This window comes from Scardinius erythrophthalmus (assembly GCF_964197995.2).
Source record: "Scardinius erythrophthalmus genome assembly, chromosome: 13".
Lineage (NCBI taxonomy): Eukaryota > Metazoa > Chordata > Actinopteri > Cypriniformes > Leuciscidae > Scardinius > Scardinius erythrophthalmus.
In genome coordinates this window covers 23,667,218-23,688,232 of record NC_138233.1, presented here as the reverse complement: position 1 = coordinate 23,688,232, position 21,015 = coordinate 23,667,218, and the positions used below count along the sequence as shown (strand labels likewise).

General features: G+C 36.4%; 1 protein-coding gene across 2 annotated transcripts in view; it reads left to right on the top strand.

The window, feature by feature from the left end:
• The window catches only part of arap3 (ArfGAP with RhoGAP domain, ankyrin repeat and PH domain 3), a 34,315-nt gene extending 15,259 nt beyond the window's left edge, over window positions 1–19,056 (top strand). The window contains exons 7-33 of one of the 2 annotated variants that reach the window (XM_081382284.1): window positions 637–757; window positions 2,365–2,549; window positions 2,794–2,900; window positions 3,753–3,952; window positions 4,315–4,400; window positions 4,547–4,729; window positions 7,320–7,461; window positions 8,003–8,107; window positions 8,736–8,889; window positions 9,003–9,105; window positions 9,183–9,378; window positions 9,496–9,559; window positions 10,407–10,570; window positions 10,672–10,884; window positions 11,545–11,650; window positions 11,777–11,924; window positions 12,292–12,360; window positions 12,474–12,548; window positions 12,962–13,079; window positions 13,221–13,349; window positions 14,087–14,223; window positions 14,311–14,393; window positions 14,478–14,513; window positions 14,752–14,815; window positions 14,898–15,041; window positions 15,146–15,184; window positions 17,772–19,056. In XM_081382284.1, the coding sequence (XP_081238410.1) occupies window positions 637–757; window positions 2,365–2,549; window positions 2,794–2,900; window positions 3,753–3,952; window positions 4,315–4,400; window positions 4,547–4,729; window positions 7,320–7,461; window positions 8,003–8,107; window positions 8,736–8,889; window positions 9,003–9,105; window positions 9,183–9,378; window positions 9,496–9,559; window positions 10,407–10,570; window positions 10,672–10,884; window positions 11,545–11,650; window positions 11,777–11,924; window positions 12,292–12,360; window positions 12,474–12,548; window positions 12,962–13,079; window positions 13,221–13,349; window positions 14,087–14,223; window positions 14,311–14,393; window positions 14,478–14,513; window positions 14,752–14,815; window positions 14,898–15,041; window positions 15,146–15,184; window positions 17,772–18,182 (3,582 nt within the window). In that variant the 3' untranslated portion in view covers window positions 18,183–19,056. Of the gene's footprint in view, window positions 1–636; window positions 758–2,364; window positions 2,550–2,793; window positions 2,901–3,752; window positions 3,953–4,314; window positions 4,401–4,546; window positions 4,730–7,319; window positions 7,462–8,002; window positions 8,108–8,732; window positions 8,890–9,002; window positions 9,106–9,182; window positions 9,379–9,495; window positions 9,560–10,406; window positions 10,571–10,671; window positions 10,885–11,544; window positions 11,651–11,776; window positions 11,925–12,291; window positions 12,361–12,473; window positions 12,549–12,961; window positions 13,080–13,220; window positions 13,350–14,086; window positions 14,224–14,310; window positions 14,394–14,477; window positions 14,514–14,751; window positions 14,816–14,897; window positions 15,042–15,145; window positions 15,185–17,771 lie in introns of both variants that reach the window. The other variant, XM_081382283.1, reaches the window with a different exon arrangement.
• The last annotated feature ends 1,959 nt before the right edge of the window (window positions 19,057–21,015 follow it).

The following is a 21,015-nucleotide window of genomic DNA, read 5'->3' as shown; positions in this document are numbered from 1 at the left end:
CGCAGTAGTTTCAATTTTGATATTTTTAGGTCAAACCGTTCTTGTCTGACAGTCATATCATGCAGGTCTATGGTCACCTCCTCAAAGAGCATGCACAGAGTCCATCGTAACATCTAGTGTATATAGTGTATATATTTCTATGCACCAGTCTGCGCACACGTCACACAGCAGGACGCGCCCGCGCCCTCAGATCACTTGGACGTGGCTGTGTTACAAGAGGTAAAAACGATATAAATACTGTTCGTTTTATCACACAAACCGCTCGTTTCGTGTCTTAGGCCATCAATGTGTACTTACGATGGGGAATTGTTTAATTTGGACGATGGGGAATTGTTTTAATTTGGACTCTGTGCATGCTCTTTGAGACAGTGACCATAGACCTGCATTATATGACTGACAGACAAGAACGGTTTGACCTAAAAATATCAAAATTGAAACTACTGCGGAAAAAAAGATATCTTGGATGCCCTTGAGGTAAGCTAAAACATACCAAAATTTTATTTTTAAAGTGAACTATCCCTTTAAGCACTTCACATGGCCTGAAGACTAAATTCCTAAATTCCATTGTGTTTTTCTGCAGATATCACATATGTTGGTACACTGTTATTCTTAACACAACTGGTCTTTTTCTCCCAGGATGTTTATCCCAAAGGTGTGATTCCCTTAGCTGCCATACAGATGGCCCGCGTAGCCAAAGACAATAAATTTGAGATTGTGACAAGTCACAGGACATTTGTGTTCCGAGCTGATAATGATGGTAAGCGCAGCATTTTTCTACACTGACATTTATGCATTTGGCAGACGCTTTTAGCGACTTACGATGCATTCAAGGTATTCAGTTAATGCATTTTCTGGGAATTGAACCATCCTTGATGAATCGAATGACCTTGCCGTTGCTCTATGCCCTCTATGCTCACAAATTTCTTGTAATCTTTTTGGTCTCACTTTATATTAGGTGTCCTTAACTACAATGTACTTACAATGCACTATGTACTTAATGTTGTATTGCAAAACTACTACTGCTATTGAGGTGGGATATGGGTAAAGTTAGAAACAGGTTTGGTGGTATGGATGGGTTAAGGGAAGGCTCAATAGTGTAATTATAGCTACAGCTGTAATTACATGCATGTATGCACACAATGGCCCTCATTTATCAATCTTGCGTAGAAACGGGCGTATATATTGGCGTAAGATTATGCTTACACTCCTCTCATCGCCTGATTTATGAAGCTGTGCGTACCTTTGAAATTCTGGTGTACGCAATACCTGCCCTTGATAAATGCCGCGGCTGAAATCGATCGTCATTAGAATAACACGCCCCTATATATTCAAGTCTCCGCTCCCCCCACGCCCTCATTTTACGCCATGGACACACGGAAGACGGCAAATTAAAGAGAAACTTCTTTGAGAAAGAGAAAGCGAAACCAGGGAAGTGGAAAGAAACAAAATTGATTTCTAGATTTTTATTATTAATGACGCTTATTGTTATTTAGAAGAAGAATGTCGTTATTATTATTTGTATTATTATTATTATTTAAAATAAGAAGAATGGCATTTTTATTATTTTGTCAGTCTGAATTATTTTTTTGGTCATTGAAAGCCTTTCATTTCTAAACCCAGTCCGTGCATACCTGCCGGGCCTAACCCTGGCCTAACCATCGTTTCAAAGAATAGTACAACGGCGAGCGCGTCGAGTATAAACGCCTCGTTCGTTTGGGGAGGTGCGCGCGCAGTCTGCGGAGACTCGCGCTGCGGAGCCAGGCGAAAGTAAACAAAACGTCAGGTAAAGCGCACAGGCTCGCAACTTAAGGAATACATATGCCTACAATTCAAATGCTTTGGTAAAGTCACACAAATTAAACATTGAAGTCCATGTTGCACAAAAATAAACACTTAATTTTATAATTACTATGTTGCTGTTTTTTTACAGTGGGTCATAATATATTATATCTTTTAGTTTGTCAGTGCGTTTTGTGGTGTTAGGAATTGTTTTTTTCTGCGCATTCCCGCACTCAAAACGTGTGTACACCACCTCCTGAGCAGGTGTAGGATTTGAGCGTGCCGTACGCCAAAGTCCATGTTGATAAATCTCAAAGTCACCGTGGTTTTGGGTGTACGCCCGGTGTACGCTGGAAATTTGGTGTACGCACTTTTGATAAATGAGGGCCAATAAGTGCATTGTATCAAATTATTAATTTAAATGTTTCTACATAGTAGTTAAAGACGCATATACAGTGGGACCATCTTTTTTCATGGCTGATAATATAGAATTGGAATGGGTCTTTAGAAAAGTGTTTTACTGCTTATTTGAAATTTAACTAGGACAAAAGAAACCTTGTGATCCTTCTTTATGCCACCCTGTAGTCCAGAGGAGCAAATGGTGCAGCATGTTGCAGGAGCGGGTCAAAGAACAGCTGGTTTTTGGCCGCCCACGTTTTGGCCCCGGCAGTCACTGCCAAAAGAGCGGCTTCCTGGAGCTTAAAGGAACCAAGTCAAAGATCTATGCAGCAATTATAATGGAGCAGATCTGGTTGTACAAGAGCGAGCAGGTGATTAGTTAATCATGTTATAGTTAATTGTGTTATAGCCATACTACTCTGAATTTAGTACCAGTGATTTGCTTTACCTCTTTCTTCTCTCAATGTGAATCAGTTTGAGTGTTTTAAAAGTGTTCTGAACTTCTTATAGCATATGTAGAATGCATTCAAAAGTAGCTTTAAATTATTTGCATCATGGAGGTTTGATTGCTAATTCTTAAATTAAGGCTTACCCTTTGTGATATGTGTTTTACAGTGCTTTAAAAATGGGATTGGAATTACTGTAATTGAGGCCAGAGGTGCTACAATTCGCGATGGGAAGGGCAAGAGCTTTGATCTCATTACTCCTTATAAAACCTTCAGGTAAACAGTTCAAGTCACGCTATGCTTATGTTAAGCTTGTATATGTGTTTACCCCTATGCCATTTCCAACACTGCAAAAACATTGTTTAATCAGTGATTTGTCTTGTTTCCATTTAATTGATCTTGAAATCAGTTTCTTTTTCTTACCGCTTAGTTTAAAGAGAGAAAAATCAACTAGCCAATGGGGCTCGCAAAATAAACTTAACGTATATTCTCTAAAAACAAGTCATATTATCATGCACAGCTTTAAATCTCTAAAAGGACATTTAGATCTTTTTACTGGAAAACAAGACAAATATTTAAGAAAAATAGAAAAATAAAGATTATTATGTAATACATAAACAATCTATATAAATATATATATATATATATATAGGAAAGATTTTTACATTTTTAAAATTAAGATTTTTTTTATGTTTTTAAAACAAGTTACCAAGGCTGCAATTGCTGAAAAATACAGTAAATCAGTAATAATGTGAAATAATATATACAATATGAAATAACTTTTATTTTTTAATACATTTTATTATGTGATTTATTCCTGCGATGACAAAGAAATCATTCTAATAGGCAGCGACACACACACACGCACGCATTATATATATATATATATATATATATATATATATATATATATATATATATATATATATATATATATATATATATATATATATATATATATAAACATAGTTGAAATAAAATCAATTTTGATCTGTTAAATTTCACTGCACACTTAAAGCAGTGAAGTCATTCAGAGGTCTTTTCTCACTAAGTAACTATGCTAGACTAGAGACAATTAATAGGATCCATGAAGGCAGAGCATTAAGAGGGTTTTGTGCACCCTTGCAGCTTTACGGCAGAGTCGGAGCGAGAGAAGCGGGACTGGATGGAGGCCCTGCAGGAATCTATAGCAGAAACACTATCTGATTATGAGGTGGCGGAGAAGATCTGGTCCAACAGGTCCAACAAGATCTGTGCAGACTGCAAAGCCATCAATCCAGACTGGGCATCCATTAATCTCTGTGTGGTCATCTGCAAGAATTGCGCAGGTGTGTGTGACTGATGTGGTGGTGTAAAGATTGGGTATATTATCAGCTCAATGGTATTTATAATTTAAATTTATAAAGCACAGTGAATTCGGCTGAATTAGACTAGAAAATTCATTAAATAGTTGGTGTTTTCCAAATAGTGACTATCCGGCATGGGTGACAGCAGTGCAGTGTGTCTTGGTTGATACAGATGGTATTAAGAGTTTCTAAGCTCATTTAAGAGTTCATATGAGTTCCTCCGTGCCGTAAACTGCAGATAGATGTGGCTCAGAGGCACCATATCAGGAAGTGTTTATGGGACAAACAGAATGAATGGTGCGTGGAGAGTGATGTGGTGCATCTTTTGTTCTGTCTGCCTGCAGGCCAGCATCGAAGTCTTGGCACAATGGTGTCGAAAGTGCAAAGTCTGAAACTGGACACCAGTGTGTGGAGCAATGAGATCGTTCAGGTAGGGGTTGTCGTGAGGTTTTTTTTTTTCAGTGAAATGATCCTCATATTCCAGTTATCAGGATTCCTGATGATATCCCCTGTGAGTTTACTACACTGTCTTTTACAAATAAGGCCAAAATGAACCATTATGTTGATATGTTCTAGCTCTTCATAATGCTTGGCAACGATAGAGCGAATGAATTCTGGGCAGCCAGACTTCCTGCGACCGAGGAGCTGGACTGTGATGCCTCCCCAGAACAGCGGAAAGAGTTTATCACCCACAAATACAAAGAAGGCAGATATCGCCACCCTCATCCCAGTTTCAGCACCCAAGAGGAACTTCTTAAGGTAAAGGATAAACCCTTTGCACTCACAAAAAGTGTGCAAAAAATTAGATTTTCTTCCTTATTCCTCATGAGGTATTGACATATCAGTATCTATTTAACAACTTGATGTTATTGCTCATTTCACATTTAAATAAGTTAACCAATCATAACAGAGATTATTTACATATAGAAGTCTTTAAAAGTACAGAACCAAATAAAAAAATCCCCTAAAGGGACCTTCAGAAAAAGAAAAAATCTTCAAACTTTCGTGTGCGTAAATAAACTTTTACGTGCGGATGAGAAACTTTTGCGTGCTCACGAGAATCTATTGTGTGCGCTCAAGAAATGCACTGGATTTTTTCGTATGCTCACGCGTTACAATTTCCAGTTTATGTTTGCTATAACTTATTTCCTTTGTGCCATTTTACTATGTAGAAAACGAGAGTATGAATGCGCATAAATTATTAAAGATCTATTTGCTCAAAATGTGTTTTTTGTTAGAGCAGTATATATCTAATATCACAGCCTTATTGTCTGCTTTTACGCTGATTGCACAAATAAGGCTGTGTGCATTGTTCTATACGTCAAGTTCAAGGGTCCAAAAAAAAGACTGATTCAGTAAAAAAGTTATCAAAATTTGCTTTTGTTAGGACAGTTTGTCATATTTCAAGGCCTTATGTCTGCTTTAAAGCTACACTGTGTAATTTTTTTAAGTTGATTCTTAGCAAAAAACGCTTTGTTCTTTCAAAATGATATGTGCTCATTAATGTGTAATTACTTCTACCAATTAATCAAATATTCTCGTAAGCGTAGAATCTGCCATTTAGGATACATACGAGCGAGTCGCGTTTGAATGGCGACAGCCATGTTGCGCCTCCATCTTGAAAATACATTAGCCAAAGAGGGACATACCTGGAAATTCAAGCTTCGCCTTTCGCGTTTTGACACTCAGTGGCACCGTGACGAATGCGAGGGGGAGATTACTCGCGACTGCCGGCAGATTTGAAATAATACGGCCACCGTAGGAGTTAAAACGCCCTCGGAATAGGAGGCGCTAGAAAGTTATATTCAGTGGGTAGTCATAAACAATTTCACCGCTAGATGGGAGAAAATCCTACACAGTGTAGCTTTAACGAACTTAACTCTATGGCGTCGCAGAAACCACACCGCAGAATGGGCTGGTGGCACAATGGGTAGCTCAGTGTGCATTGTCATATATGCTAAGTTTAATGGTTCTTAAAAAAAGATCGAAACACCCTTTATTAAACCACTTTGTCGGATTTAACACATCCTTACAGTTGACAGAGAAATGCTGATTTTCTTCGTTCAATTCTAACAATGGTTATTGCGAGCAGAGCCATAGACATATCGGATCAAATCAAATTTTAATTATAAAGCACTTTAAAACAACCAAAGTGGACCAAAATGCTGTATAGAATAATAAAAACATAAAATACACTTTATGTAAAGCATATAATACAGATAAAAACAAATCAAGAGATGGAAAACATAAGAAAAAATAACCATACCATTAAAAAATAAGTAAACAAAATGTCAACGTCAAGTGTCAAAGGCCAAGGAGAAAAGGTGGGTTTTAAAACCAGACAGTGAAGAGGCTCATCTAATGGGCAGAGGCAGATCATTCCACAGTTTAGGAGCTAAAAAAAAATATTTTATTTCATTTCACTGTTTTATTTTAAACTGACAGTTTAAAAGCACCAACATATCAGGGAATTTTACGTTGTCAGGTTTTACGTTGTTATTGTTTATTAGATTTAGCATTTTAAAAATGATGGTATTAATAATATCCATTAGTATTATTAGTACTATTACTGCTACTACTTCTTCTACTAATAATAATAATTATTATTATGTGACATTAATCTTAAAATCATGTTTTTTTTTATAGTAAATATAAATTGTTCTCAATAATGCTTGGTAATCATGAATGAGAGGAAAGGCCATGGAAAAGTCAAGGGAATTCATTGTTCAAAAATGTGGAAATCATATATTCTTGCTAAGAGTCAGCAGTGTCCGAAGCCTTCGTGTAAACCGTGTGCAGATGTCCATACAAGTCTTTTGCACAGATAACAGTGAGCGAATGTTTCGAGTGCCATGTAACTTCAACACCTTTGCACAATAAATGCGTTTCCCCTTCCTCTTCTGCAATAAATCCTTGATTTTGAAATACACACGATACTTCCTTAAGTTAGAGCTTCTGTGAACTATAGCAGTGGCCATTTCTCTGTGTAATAGCTTTGATTCAGAAGAAAACTTTTAAATCAGTCCCCACTGGGGCAGTGAGGACATCCTGTCTTAATATAGCCAGAGCCATCTAAGTATTATGCCAGCGGTCAAGCCAAGATTAGTGTGTATTATTCTTTCTCAGGACTTTACCAAGGCTATCTTTTGTGTATTTGGGCTACATATACACCCCCCCCCCCCAAGAATGAGTGATGCATGTGCTGTGAATTGTAAATAATTAAGAAAGCTAATAAAAGGATTGCAATGAATAGATGGATTTTTGGAAGAAGCTTTGAATGTCCTTTGGCTGAATGTGCTATTAGCAGCGCATTTGTTTAAGTGTGTGTGCGTATGTGGTCTGCCTGCAGGCGCTGTGCACCGCCGTGACCGAGCAGAACCTCCTGAAGACAGTCACTCAGATTTTTGCGGAAGCTGAGGCCGTTCGACTCGCTGACGCTAATGGAAACGTTAAGCGCCTGTCCCCACATTACTCATACACACAGTCTGCAGGTATGATAGAGTCCTTTCCAGTACTTCACTACAGCCATATTTCTTAAAGGTGAAGTTTGTAATTGAATTGGTACCAAACGGAACTCAAAAAATAATCTAAATCCCAACAACAACAATTTTTTACAAATTCTCTCTCTCCATGTGAGCATGGTGCCAATGCTTTCATATTTATGTTTCTCTGTACTTTGGAAAGCCTTGTAATTTCGGTCCTGGTATTTGTTGATAGCCGAGTTATGATTCTTTTTTTTTCTATATAGTATATTGTATTGTTTGGACACACTAATCAATTTCCTGCTAAACAGATTATTGTGGGTTATCCTACCCCAAACTCAAGGCATTGGTTGAGCCATAAGTGAAACACGTCAGACCTCTCAGTTTTGAAAGCGCCACAGGGGAAAGTTAACCTATGAAAAGTTGACTTATATTTACTATAGGAGAAAGAATTTAGCGTCAATAAAATGACATGCTTCACCTTTAATATATGAAAAATGTGTGAAATGCAAGAAGTGTGAAGTATCAAACTGTAATTTTCTGGATTTAGATTCCTGTGTCTATGATGAGATCATGCAGCCCATCCTGTACTCCGGATACCTCTACAAGTCAAGCTCCTTGAACAAAGGGACATTATCCCGCAGAACCAGAGACGGTAGGCAACTGTGTGACAAAAACAAGCCTTGGCAGTGATTTAGGAGCCGAATGTACCTCTGCAGTATAAGTAAAGCTGTTCAGTACTGTTTCACACACATCAAAATGTGCAAATATTAAATTCACTGTGTATTGTTAAGGTGCACAAAGTAATTAAAAATCATTACAAAAGTTATGATGCATTAAAAAGATTATTTATAAGAAAAGATACATGAAATTGATCAGCAGTGACAGTAAAATCATAATATTATAAAATATTTCTACTTCAAATAAATGCTGTGCTTTTGAACATTTCTATTCATCAAAGAATCCATAAATATATTTCCACAAAAATATTAAGTAACACAAGTTAGACATTTTTCTTCAGCGTATTATACTGATCTCTGAAGGATCATGTGACACTGAAGACTTGATGCTGAAAATTCAGCTTTGCCATCACAGGAATAAATTACATTTTAAAATAGATTCAAATATAAAGCAGTTTTTTTCGACTGTAATATTTCACAATATTACTATTTTCACTGTATTTTTGAGCCTTGGTGGTATACATCAAGAATGTTATATTCTGTTTGTTGCAGATTTGTTTGTTTTTAATGACATTTTTGGTTTTATTTTTCATTTTTCAGCAGATTTTCAAAAGTACTGGTGTTCGGTGGAGAAGTCTATTCTGTTCTACGAGTCTGACAGATGTCATGAGCCCAGTATGAAGATCAATGTGAAAGACATCATCTGTTTAGGAGTTAACAGGCCAGATTCCAGCAACAACAGTGGCTTTATTGACAAGTGGGTGTCACTGCATAACAGAACATCCTTCAGGACACTTTCAGATTTAGAAATGGTCATCGTATCTTACATCATAACATTTATAACAATCTGATTCTTGTTGTTAATTTCAGATTTCGATACACTTTCGAACTTTACTTAACATCTGATAAACTGATCCAGTTTGGCTTGGAGACTCCAGAGGCGTTGCATAGTTGGGTGAAAGCAATAGGGAAGGTAAATATGAATCAGTCACAAGATATATATCGTCACATCAGTGCATTAGATCTCACCTCGGTTTTGATGTCTTGCAGGCCACCACACCTCTCAGCTGTCACTGCCTGTTGGCGCGAGAGTTCGAGCGAGTGGGCGTACTGCGCTACAAGGCCATGCTAGACACGCAGTGGAAAGAAGGCTTCTTTGTTCTGCAGAAGTCCAACCTGTTCATATGCCCTGGGAATGATGGAGCCGCTGAGGATATTATAAACCTGAAACGCCTACAGGAACTCAGTGAGTCTGTTAGCTAAATCACTGATACGATATTTCAGAGAAAATAATGCTGCTAAATTTATCCTCGAGGATTAATAAAGGAGCTATGTACTTATCCGTCTTTGTCTTGGGTTCAAGGCATTGCATCAGAAACGGAGAACCATGAGAAGAAGGACATTCTGGTTCTTGTTGAGAAAGGAAGGTGGGTCTTTGAGTTCTATAAATGCTCATTTTAAGCCAAATTAAACCCATTTGCTTTCTTAAAGTGCCAGTATTATGCTTTTTCGGATATTACCTTTCATGTACTGTGCAATAAAGGTCTGCAGAGTTTGAGTTATTGTCTCCCAAAAGAAAGAACCAATTCTGAAATGCCTGAAATGAGTCGCCAGTCTTACTTCTTGCAAGAACATATGTAGGTTTTTAATAAATTTGCACAATGCCATCCTATGGTCTTCATTGGCTGTCCACGAATAATGTCTGTTTTGACCCTCTAATACTGTAGCTGTAGTTGAGGCCTGGAAGAGTTCATGTTGTCGACATGTCGAGAATACGCTGTTTTCTGCGCTGGGAAAGCAAATCCATTTTGCATGGATGAGGACTCGGGCTCGAATTGATATGATTGATAAATAAAACTGACGCCTATCGTTACTTTTCGTATCACTGTGAATCAAGTGCTGAGGAAGCTTCCGCAGATGAAATTTAGATATAGTAATGGGCGTTTTGTTTCCGACACTGTAAGCTGTAGACCAATCACAACAGACTGGGCCATCTGACCAATCAGAAAGAGTTGGCTCTCGGATAGGAGGGGTTTAGAGAGACCGAATCCTTTATCAAACCGTTTCAGACACTGAGAGAAAAGAGGTGATGCTGCAATGTACATCAAAGTGTTTTTTGACCTTAAATGCATGTAAACCTATTGTAGGAGACCTCCAAAACAAAATTAAGTTGCATAATATGGGCACTTTAATACATGTCCCTAATTGCAAATGATTGCATGTTATTACAAAGAAGAAAAAGTCCCACTAAAAAAAGAATGACTGTGCCTGCAGGACTCTGCATCTGCAGGGCATGGGCAGGACCGATTTCTCCCTGTGGTACGCAGACATCCAGAAGTCTGCGGGAGGGAAAGGAAACAACCTTAAAGACCAGCAGCTCAGCAGAAATGACATCCCCATCATTGTAGACAGTTGCATTGCATTCATAACCCAGTATGGTGAGAAGATGATGTCTTTCTGATTCATGTGCTTTATATTATATTCCCTGGGCTATAACATAAACATTAGAATCCAACTGATGTATAACTCTCTTACACAGGTCTGGGCCATGAGGGTATATACAGGAAAAATGGTGCAAAGTCTAGAATCAAGCTTTTGATGGAAGAATTTCGTAGGGATGCCCGTAATGTGAAGCTACGCATTGGAGATAACTTCATAGAGGACGTGACGGATGTACTGAAAAGGTTCTTTCGGGAGATTGATGATCCCATATTCATGGCTGATCTTCACCCCTTCTGGAGGGAAGCTGCCAGTTAGTACAGTAAACTGCATATAAACCTTTAAACAAAGATTGATAAATATTATGGGTTATTATCAGCATAATGTCTATGACGTGGATCTGTGGCATGCTTACGATTACAAAATTTGATGGAACATACACCACTGTTCAAAAGTTTGGGTTTTTTAAAATGTTTTATTTGCTGCATTTATTTGATCAAAATACAGTAAAACAGTAATGTGAAATATTATTACCATTTAAAAATGTTTTCGGTTTAAATATATTGAAAAATGTAATTTATTCCTGTGATGACAAAGCTGAATTTTCAGCATCATTACTCCAGTCTTCAGCATCACATGCTTGAGAAACATTTATTATTAATTATTTATATGAATTTATTATAAAAAAAAAAACACTATTATTATGTGTTGACCCCATTTTTAATGGATTGGATGTTCTTCCACCTGAAAAAGACAAATAAAAAAAAGTTGTGGAATTCATCGAAATGGTTTAACGATATTACAAGGTTCACATTGTATGTGTTTTGTTAAATGTAAGTATAAAACAAAAAATGGATTTCACAACCATAGACATAATGTTGAAAACAACCCAGAATATTCAAATAACTGACAACACAGATACAGTATTTTGGATAGTTTGTGCTGTCTCAGTGATTTCTCAAACTATATTCAGAGATCCCTCTAAAGGCACAGCGTTTGGACCGATACAAAGAGCTGATTCGAGGTTTACCACGGGTCAACAGGACTACTTTAGCAGCACTTGTCAGTCATCTCTACAGGTGAGCCTTCATTCTGATTCCGGTCTGTTTTTGTAATTATAGCAGCTCTTCCGCTCTCTTAGGGTACAGAAGTGTCTGTTTTTGTAATTATAGCAGCTCTTACACGCTGTCTTTTCCTCTTTTTAGGGTACAGAAGTGTGCTGATCTGAATCAGATGTGCACTAAGAACTTGTCCCTGCTGTTTGCACCCAGCCTGTTTCAGACTGATGGAAAAGGAGAACATGAGGTCAAAATCATAGAAGACCTCATTGATAACTATCTGTATATATTTGATGTAAGTGGATAATTCATGATATTATAAGATATAAAATGACATTTTACTGTGTTAAAGACCTTTGCAAAAAAAAGTGCTGTGGTGCAGTTATACAGTAATATCAGATGACGATATAGTAGCTAAGTACTTTGATATATCGCATACAATGCAACTGAATGATTTGCACGGTATTCAAAATTAATTCAAAGAATACCATAATAATACAGTGGTATAAAAACCCCACAAAAATAAATAAATGTACATTTGGTACTTTTTTGTGGAATTTAGTTTAGTTTGAATATGAATATTTTTTTTTAATAATTTAGTAATTTTTTTAAATGTGTTTTTTTTTTTTTGTGTGTGTGTGTGTGTGTGTGTGTTTGATCAGATTGATGAAGAGCATCAAACTCAGATTGAACTGGAAATCAGTTTGATAACCACTTGGAGAGACACGCAGGTAGAGCAATTTATATGTAATATTTTATAATGTATTTTCTCTCTATCTTCCTATCTCTCTTTAATATATTATAAATGATTACTATTATTATATTTTCTTTATTTTTCTTGTAGCTCTCACAGGCAGGGGACTTGATTATTGAAGTTTATCTAGAAGAAAAAATACCAGATCGCTGCATCACTCTGAAAGTAAGGAATCATGTTTGAAAAAATTATAAATTCATTTGTGTGTATATATATATGAAGACGACTTCTTTCAGAAAATATAATGTGATATGTTGTGACGAATTTTTTTAAATAAAACTTTAATGTAAAATATTTGAACCAATTTTTCGGTTCTGCATTGTGCCAAATTTCTTTTTTAAATGTACAATTATTATTATTATTAGTACACTAGCATATAGATGGACTCAAAGCTAACATGTATAAAATAATATTGTTGTTAAATCTTTATTTCATCTTTAGAGAAGTCTGCTTCATGTCTGAATCATGGTCTGAATGTGACTGATTTTTGACTGAGAGTTGCTGTTGCACAGCATTACCACATGGTGGCAGATTGAAACCATTATTGGGACACCAAACCCTTATGTGTCTCTCCACAGGTGTCCCCCACTATGTGTGCTGAGGAGCTGACCAATCAGGTGCTGTATATGAGAAATATTCCTCCTGGGGAAAAGGACGTGTGGATGACCTTTGAGGCCATAGAGGAAGGAGAGCTGGGTAAAAACAAAATACACCCCAATTTGCTTAAGCACAATTTTACTTTGTTCACTACTAAAATTAGGATGAAACAGCAGAGCAATCAATGTTTTTTAAGGCTGGGTAAAAACAGTAGATAAATGCAGGATGTCATTTCTGCAGAGCGACCTCTTCACCCCAAAGAGAAGGTTCTGGAACAAGCTCTACAGTGGTGTAAAATGGCCGATCCCAGTTCGGCATATCTGGTGGTGAAGAAGGTGCCTAGAGGAGAAGCTATAGACATTTTCACAGGTGAAAGCATATTAATTTCATCAGATGAACTGACTTCTTTCAGAGAATATAATGAAGTGTTGTGATGAATGGATTTCAAAATTAAAACCTAAGTTTAAAATATTTGAACCAATTTTCCAGGTCTGCATTGTGACAAATTAATTTTTTATATGTACAGATATTCAATATAATCTCTCCACTAATTTGAGGTCATATAATGTATGAAAAATTTGTTCTTTTCAAAAGCTTGGGGTAGATAAGATATATATATATATATATATATATATATATATTTTTGTATTATTATTATTTTTTTTTTAATGTTTTTGAAAGAAGTGTCTTATGTTCACCAAGGCTGCATTTATGTGATCAAAAATACAGTAAAAACAGTAACATTTTAAAATATTACAATTTACATTTACTGTTTTCTGTATATAAATACAGTATATATATATCAGCTTTGCATCACAAGAATAAATTATATATATCTTCTTTGATCAAATTAATGCGTCCTTGTAAAACAGAAGTATTTATTTCTCTCTCTCTCTCTTTCTCTCTTTACTATTCACAAGATTTATCTTTTTTTAGTGTATATTAGATATTAGAATAGCATGACAGTTATTAATACACAGCATCCAAACACAAAACTCTAAAATCATATTATGTCACATAAACAACACCAACTGTATATTTTGTTCTCTGTACCGTTGTTGGTTTTTGACCTTGTAACTAGTGTAGCTCTGTGTTGTGGGTTGCAGCCTATAAGAGTGAGATTGTGAAGTCTGGAGTACTGAAGTGTCGGGAAGAGCCGCCCAAACTCTTGCAAGGAAACAAATTCCAGGAGCGATCATTCCAAATTAAAGACCACAGACTGCTCCTGCTGAAGGACAAAAAGGTACGTGTACAGTTCATCATCGGCTCCTACATAAAAGCACTTTACAGAAGACGGTGAACTCATTTCAGCATCTTTCCCACATCACAGAGCAACAAGCCTGAGAAAGAGTGGCAACTGAAAACCTTGAAGATTTACATGGGGATCAGAAAGAAGTTAAAGCCACCAACAAAGTAAGATGCATGCTTCACAATTATGCTTTTAGATCAAATTAACTTTCTTTCCATCAGTGAAATAATGAGTGCATTTGTTTGCAGATGGGGATTAACAGTAATGTTGGATAAACAGCAATTGTAAGTATTATTTAAACGTGTTATGCTCAACATGGAGTGTGTGTGTGTGTGCGTCAAGTTGCGATTTCGAGAAATAACTTTGCTTTGGTTCAAATCCCTAAAAGTTTGGGTCGTGGCTTAATGACCGTGTGAAAATGTGGGTCCCATGGCCGAACCAGTTGAGAACCACTGCTATAGGCTGTATAGAAAGTGTCTATTCATAGCTACTTAACCATAATCGCTCTCGTTGACCTCACAGGTACCTTAGCTGTTCCTGTGAAACTGAGTTATGGGACTGGATGACTAATTTACTAAAAGCACAGGTACAGCACATTTTAAACCCAACATATCTGAACGTTCATTAACATTTCAAAGTCGTAATTTAACAATAACGTCCTCCCTCAGAACGATGATCTGCGCCCACCCGTGATGAGACGGCACTCTTCCTCGGACATTTCCAAGCAGAAGTTTGGCACCATGCCGCTAGTGCCCATCAGAGGAGAGGAGAGCAACACCAACTCCACCATGCTCTCCGCCAACCAGACTCTGGTAAAACACAACAGCGTCCTCTAGTGGCTCGGTGCATGTCACGCTTGCTTGTTTTTGCTTTGAGATTTAGCTTCTTTTTTTTTTGTCTTTGTGTGTTTTTGCAGAGAAAGCTTCACACGAGAAGGGCACTCTCAATGTTCTTTGTAAGTATTTCTTTTTATCTGCAGATGAATCCAATGCGGTTCATGTAATTCAGTTTTCACACCTCTGCACAAGTTTGTTGCCATTTGTTCAATAGAGTTAGTCACAATTACTCTGATTACAGTGGCTGGTCAAATTGTAAAAGTAGGAGGTTTGAAAAGTATCAAATGACCATTGCGTTTAACAAGCGCTCAAAAGTTTAGGAGTGCGCTCTACAAAAGAGCCTATACTTAATTTAAGGATCCTTCCCCCTCATTCCTGTTGGGAAACCAGGGTTTCCTGGTATGACAGGATGCGTTTGTGGGAAGAATGCTTCTACTGCATTGTTCTGCAACTGTAGCCTTGAGGGAGGGCAGGGAGTTTTGGGAAAGTGCTGCAGCCTCTGGTGTGTCCCAGCCCAAAAGCTTTCTCAAGCATATTGTCCGCGGGCTTCATGCTTTTGTCCTCAATGTATTCGGTAATTATCTTGATGCTGTTGCTCTGATACTGAGACAAAAGTTTAAACTCAAAAAAGGAAGTAATTTGTTTTGAACATTGTTGAGGGGGTGATCCCTTTCTGTGCATGTCCCGCTAACCACAAATACTTGTGTTCGCATAATGGTAGATCGTCTAACCTGATATCTGGCAGATTAGGTATTTTCATGAGATAGTAGTCACTAGTGTGTTCAGAACCTGTATGTTTAAGATGTAGTTCCTGTTATCTTCTGAGTTTAAGAGAATCAGTTGCTTTGGAACAAGGATATCAGCTCATTACCTTACTTGTATTTTATAAAGAGATCGCTTTAAAGGTTTTGAGCTATACATTCAGAGCTGTTGTGAAATAGAAGATAATAAATATTTATTTATTATTTATTCATTTACAAAAGTTATAGCATAAACTAAAAATAATAATTAAAGGGATAGTTCACTTTGAAATTAAATTTTGGTATGTTTTAGCTTACCTCAAGGACATCCAAGATGTAGGTGTCTTTTTTTCCGCAGTAGTTTCAATTTTGATATTTTTAGGTTAAACCGTTCTTGTCTGTCTGTCATATCATGCAGGTCTATGGTCACTGTCTCAAAGAGCAAGCACAGAGAAGTCCAAATTAAAACAATTCCCCATCGTCCAAATTAAACAATTCCCCATCGTAAGTACACACTGATGGCCTAAGACACGAAACGAGCGGTTTGTGTGAGAAAACTAACAGTATTTATATCGTTTTTAACTCTTATACACAGCCACGTCCAAGTGATCTGAGGGCGCGCTTGCATCCTGGTGTGTGACATGTGCGCAGACTGGTGCATAGATATATACACTAGATGTCGCCTTGTCTACGGCAGTTCATTGGAACGAATGTCTTTAATGCGACATCTAGTGTATATATCTATGCACCAGTCTGCGTACACATCACATACCAGGATGTGCCCGCGCCCTCAGATCACTTGGACGTGGCTGTGTATAAGAGTTAAAAACGATATAAATACTGTTCGTTTTCTCACACAAACCGCTCGTTTCGTGTCTTAGGCCATCAATGTGTACTTACGATGGGGAATTGTTTAATTTGGACGATGGGGAATTGTTTTAATTTGGACTTCTCTGTGCATGCTCTTTGAGACAGTGACCATAGACCTGCATTATATGACTGACCGACAAGAACGGTTTAACCTAAAAATATCAAAATTGAAACTACTGCAGAAAAAAAGACACCTACATCTTGGATGCCCTTGAGGTAAGCTAAAACATACCAAAATTTAATTTCAAAGTGAACTATCCCTTTAAAGTAATTATAATATGTTATTAAAATGTTCATATAATAGTATATTCACTATATTGTATTATGGCAAATTTAAAGTAATTAAAGATGTAATGCCATATAATAAAAACAATAGTAATATGATGGAAACAACAACAACAATATAGTAAAACAATGACAACTAATAACAATAATAATACTTATTATTATTATTATTATTATTATTATTATTAGTAGTAGTAGTAGTAGTAGTAGTAGTAGTAGTAGAAGCTTAAATAGTATAATAAAATTAATTAATGAAATAAAAAATTAAAATGTAATATCATACAGCAAAACAAACAACTACAATACATTTAATAAACACAAAGTTATTTATAAAATTATTAAAATGTAGTAGTGGTGTAATATTATGAGGTCCATATAATTATACACAATATAATATAATGGCTCATTTAATATATTGAAAAATGCAATGTCATACTATAATAATAATATATGTATAGTTTATTTTATTATGTTATATTATAAGGTTAATTCAATAGTATATTCACTATATTATGAAAATAATAATATAAAAAGCTTAAAAATAAATAAAACAACTAATATAATAAAATAAAGGAATAAAAAAAATCATACAACTACAAAAAACTACAATAAAAAAAATTAAATTATATAATAACAATTACAGAGATTGAATATTGTGCTCTTATGTTGCTGTTGTTTTAAATTAAATTCAACTTATTTGTATGGTGGTTTTTCACAACTTTTATAACTATTGCATGTAATGGATGGCCACTTATGTGTTATTGGTTATTGGTGTGAAATGCCTAGCCATTGTTTTCTTTTTCACTCTCAGCCCATGAAGATGCAGCAGGACTCGTTCGAGGAGCGCATTGAAAGCCCCGAGCCTTTGTATGAGGAGGTGGGCGACTTCGGTCTGCAGGTGCTCAAATCTTTGGAAACGAGTTTCCTGTCCAGTGCCCACGCAGAGACACAGGAGGTTCCCGCACGGCCCGTCAGCCTGGGACAGAGGAAGACCGCCTCCCTGGATCGCATGGTTGGGTCAAACCCAGTGCACTCTCTGTCCTCCTCCGGTCAATCTCTAGACACCCTGAGCCAGGACGACTCTCTGCCCGTCCCAGGTGGGCGCAGGTCACACAGATCATGTAGCCCGCAACAGGAATTGCTGTTACAGGAACTCTCCACTATGTTCTGCAAGAAAGCAGACTCTGAAGAGCAGCACAGCACTGAGAACCTTAGAGACTAGACAAATCCCAAGAGCAGTTTGCTTTGGAACATGAAATTGCTGTTATGAAATCGCCATGTGTATCTGTTTGAAACCGGCTAGTATTAAAACGATCTGTTTATTAACATAAAACATTACTATAAAGTATTGTGCCAAAGCAGTCACTGGATTTAAGATACAAATCTGTGAATCTGTGCTATAATTGTTTTGTATAAATTGGTTAAATCTGTGTTGGCATGTGCATTTGTTGACTTGTTACACTAAAACTGACCTCTCAACATTTTAACGAATTTCACTTTTTATTATTATTATTATTATTATATTTTATTGTTCTATTATTTGTACCTAAAAGATAAAATTACATTTAAGTTTCGCTTCAATTTCTTGGCTCAGTAACATTGCATTTTCTCTATAACTGTAAGAAATGAATCGTTATGCATGTAAAGCAAAGCACCTGTGGTCTGTAATACATAATCAGTGGAAAGCATTTACAGAGATACTCCTGGACTGCAGACTTATTAAATGACTACTGTATGTGTGCATTTCAGTTCTCCTGGGACTTTGACCAGATCTTTTTATATGTATACTGTTTATTATATTTATTAATTTATTTATATAGACTATTTGATATTTCTCAGTGTTTGGAAACACAGTGAAGGAACATTATTATCAGAAGGACGGCTATTTCTTCAGTTTGGACTGGAACAGTAGAGGGCAGTATAGATACAGCACATGATGTCCTGACAATCTATAGCATTTTCAGTGCATAGATTTTCACTTCTCTTTACAGGCATTTATTAAAGGCATGTACAGTTCTATAAAGTCTCATAACAAAATAAATCTGTTCTTACCCTGAATTTTTCTTTGTATTTCAATAAAAAAAATTTTTTGTGTTCTTCCATTGTATAAATTAGTTTTTGGCACTCATTTTCCAATAGATATGGAGCACTACTGTACTGAATTCCTCACTGCTGTATAGAATTGCTTATATGATATAGTGCGAAAATGGATTTTGTGTAGTATGATATGGTTTACTCCATAAGGATACTTTGATACTTACATTTATAGTTTATAGCATTAAAGGTTTCCATGCATTGATTAATTTTGTTCATATGTACTTCTGTGTTTTAACATTTTGAATTTAAAGCTGCAGTCCGTAACTTTTTTGGGTAAAAATAAATTTGAGCAAGTACATAACCAGCCAGTGTTCAAAACTATCTGCTTGCCTTAGCTCGATTCAAAAGGGTAAGCTTGTAATAATAATTTTGATTCCAGTGTTACTGGTGGATTTCCACGGGAAATTCGAGCATGTCTTTGCGTCATTACGTCTCATCTGTACACATAAAGAAGGTGTCTCGGCTAGTCGGCTATGTTGGAGGTGGAGATTTATAGCCTTTTCTCACAGCACTTGATATAATTAAACTTATCAATTCGATGGCGGATCCAGAAAGGTTCAAACGACAATCACCAGTGACAACTGGAGATTCGGACTTCGGAGTGGCTACAGAAAAAAAGAGACTGCAACTGGGCCCATGCGAAAACAAGGATAATATCGGAAGGGCATTAAATGTAGTCACGCAATGCTGATGTTGTTAACATTAACAATTTTAGAACAAAGTATAATTTGCACGGTTTGACGTGATATGATTAGCGATCGTTAAATTTAATCAGCGCGATTTACTGCAATGCTTTTTTTTTAAAAAAGTGGATGTTACTTGTTCAGATGACATTTTCCGGTGAAAATTCTTATGTTGGTCAGACTTCCAAAAAGTAGAATCTGTGATTCCGAATGACAGTTTCCACACCGGCGCGGTGACTGACAGCCGCACATTCTCCTCAAAACATTGGATTCATCCGCACTCTGCCGTGCCGAGGCACAACCCACGTAAAGCTGATAATTCTGCGAATAACTGCAATTGCAGATTTCGAACAGAGATGGCGACAAAGAGGAAAAATTACAGACTGTAGCTTTAATTAGTTTAAATGTAAATGTTTTTAGCCACTGAGATCTTCGCTGGTTTATATTGAGTCCTTGTGTGTGAAATTAAATGCAGAGGCATCAATATCAAGATAATTGGTCACATTAATTAGTATCCTAATGTATTCAAGGTAAAACTACTGTATAAATGGGTTTGAGGTATTGACTTGAGTCTTCAGGTGTGGTAAAGGAAGCAGTTTGAGTAAAAACTGATTATTTTTGTTTATGAGAGCAAGCATGTAAGCCTGGCTGAGGATCAGTCAATCAAAAGTGTCTTCTGGGGAGATTTGACTTTAAGAGTAATCTTATTATCCACGCTTTTAACTGGACACCTCTGAAGTAACCTTGTCATGGAAGGGATGCCTCTCATTTCCTCTCAGATAATCTCCCTCTTTATGTCCAAATCAGTCAAATATCATTTTAATTTGGAGCATTCAATTGTTCCCTACCAGGATAAATGAGGAAAATAATAATAATAATTTTTGGATATGAAATTATCATTATGATATCTGATGCAATGGATTTAATGTTTTTGGGAAATGGGAGACTCATAAAAAAAAAAGGTTTGTGAGGACCAAAAGTTGAAGCTGGGGTTGTATTAAGTTGTGAGACACTGAAGCCTTTTATGAGAATACTAACAATTAAATGTCACCAATTTCATGGAAAATACGATCTTTGTGATTATTTGAATGTGGCTCTACAAATCAAACACTTGACCCAGATTTGGCAATATGAGGAACTTTCCATTATTTATTATTATTAGTATTATTATTATAGTTATTTTGAAACATTAGAAACACATATCCCATGTTTTTGTAATGAGAACTGTTAGATAGGTTTAATAAACTATTTAAAGCTGCTGTCAGTAACTTTTTT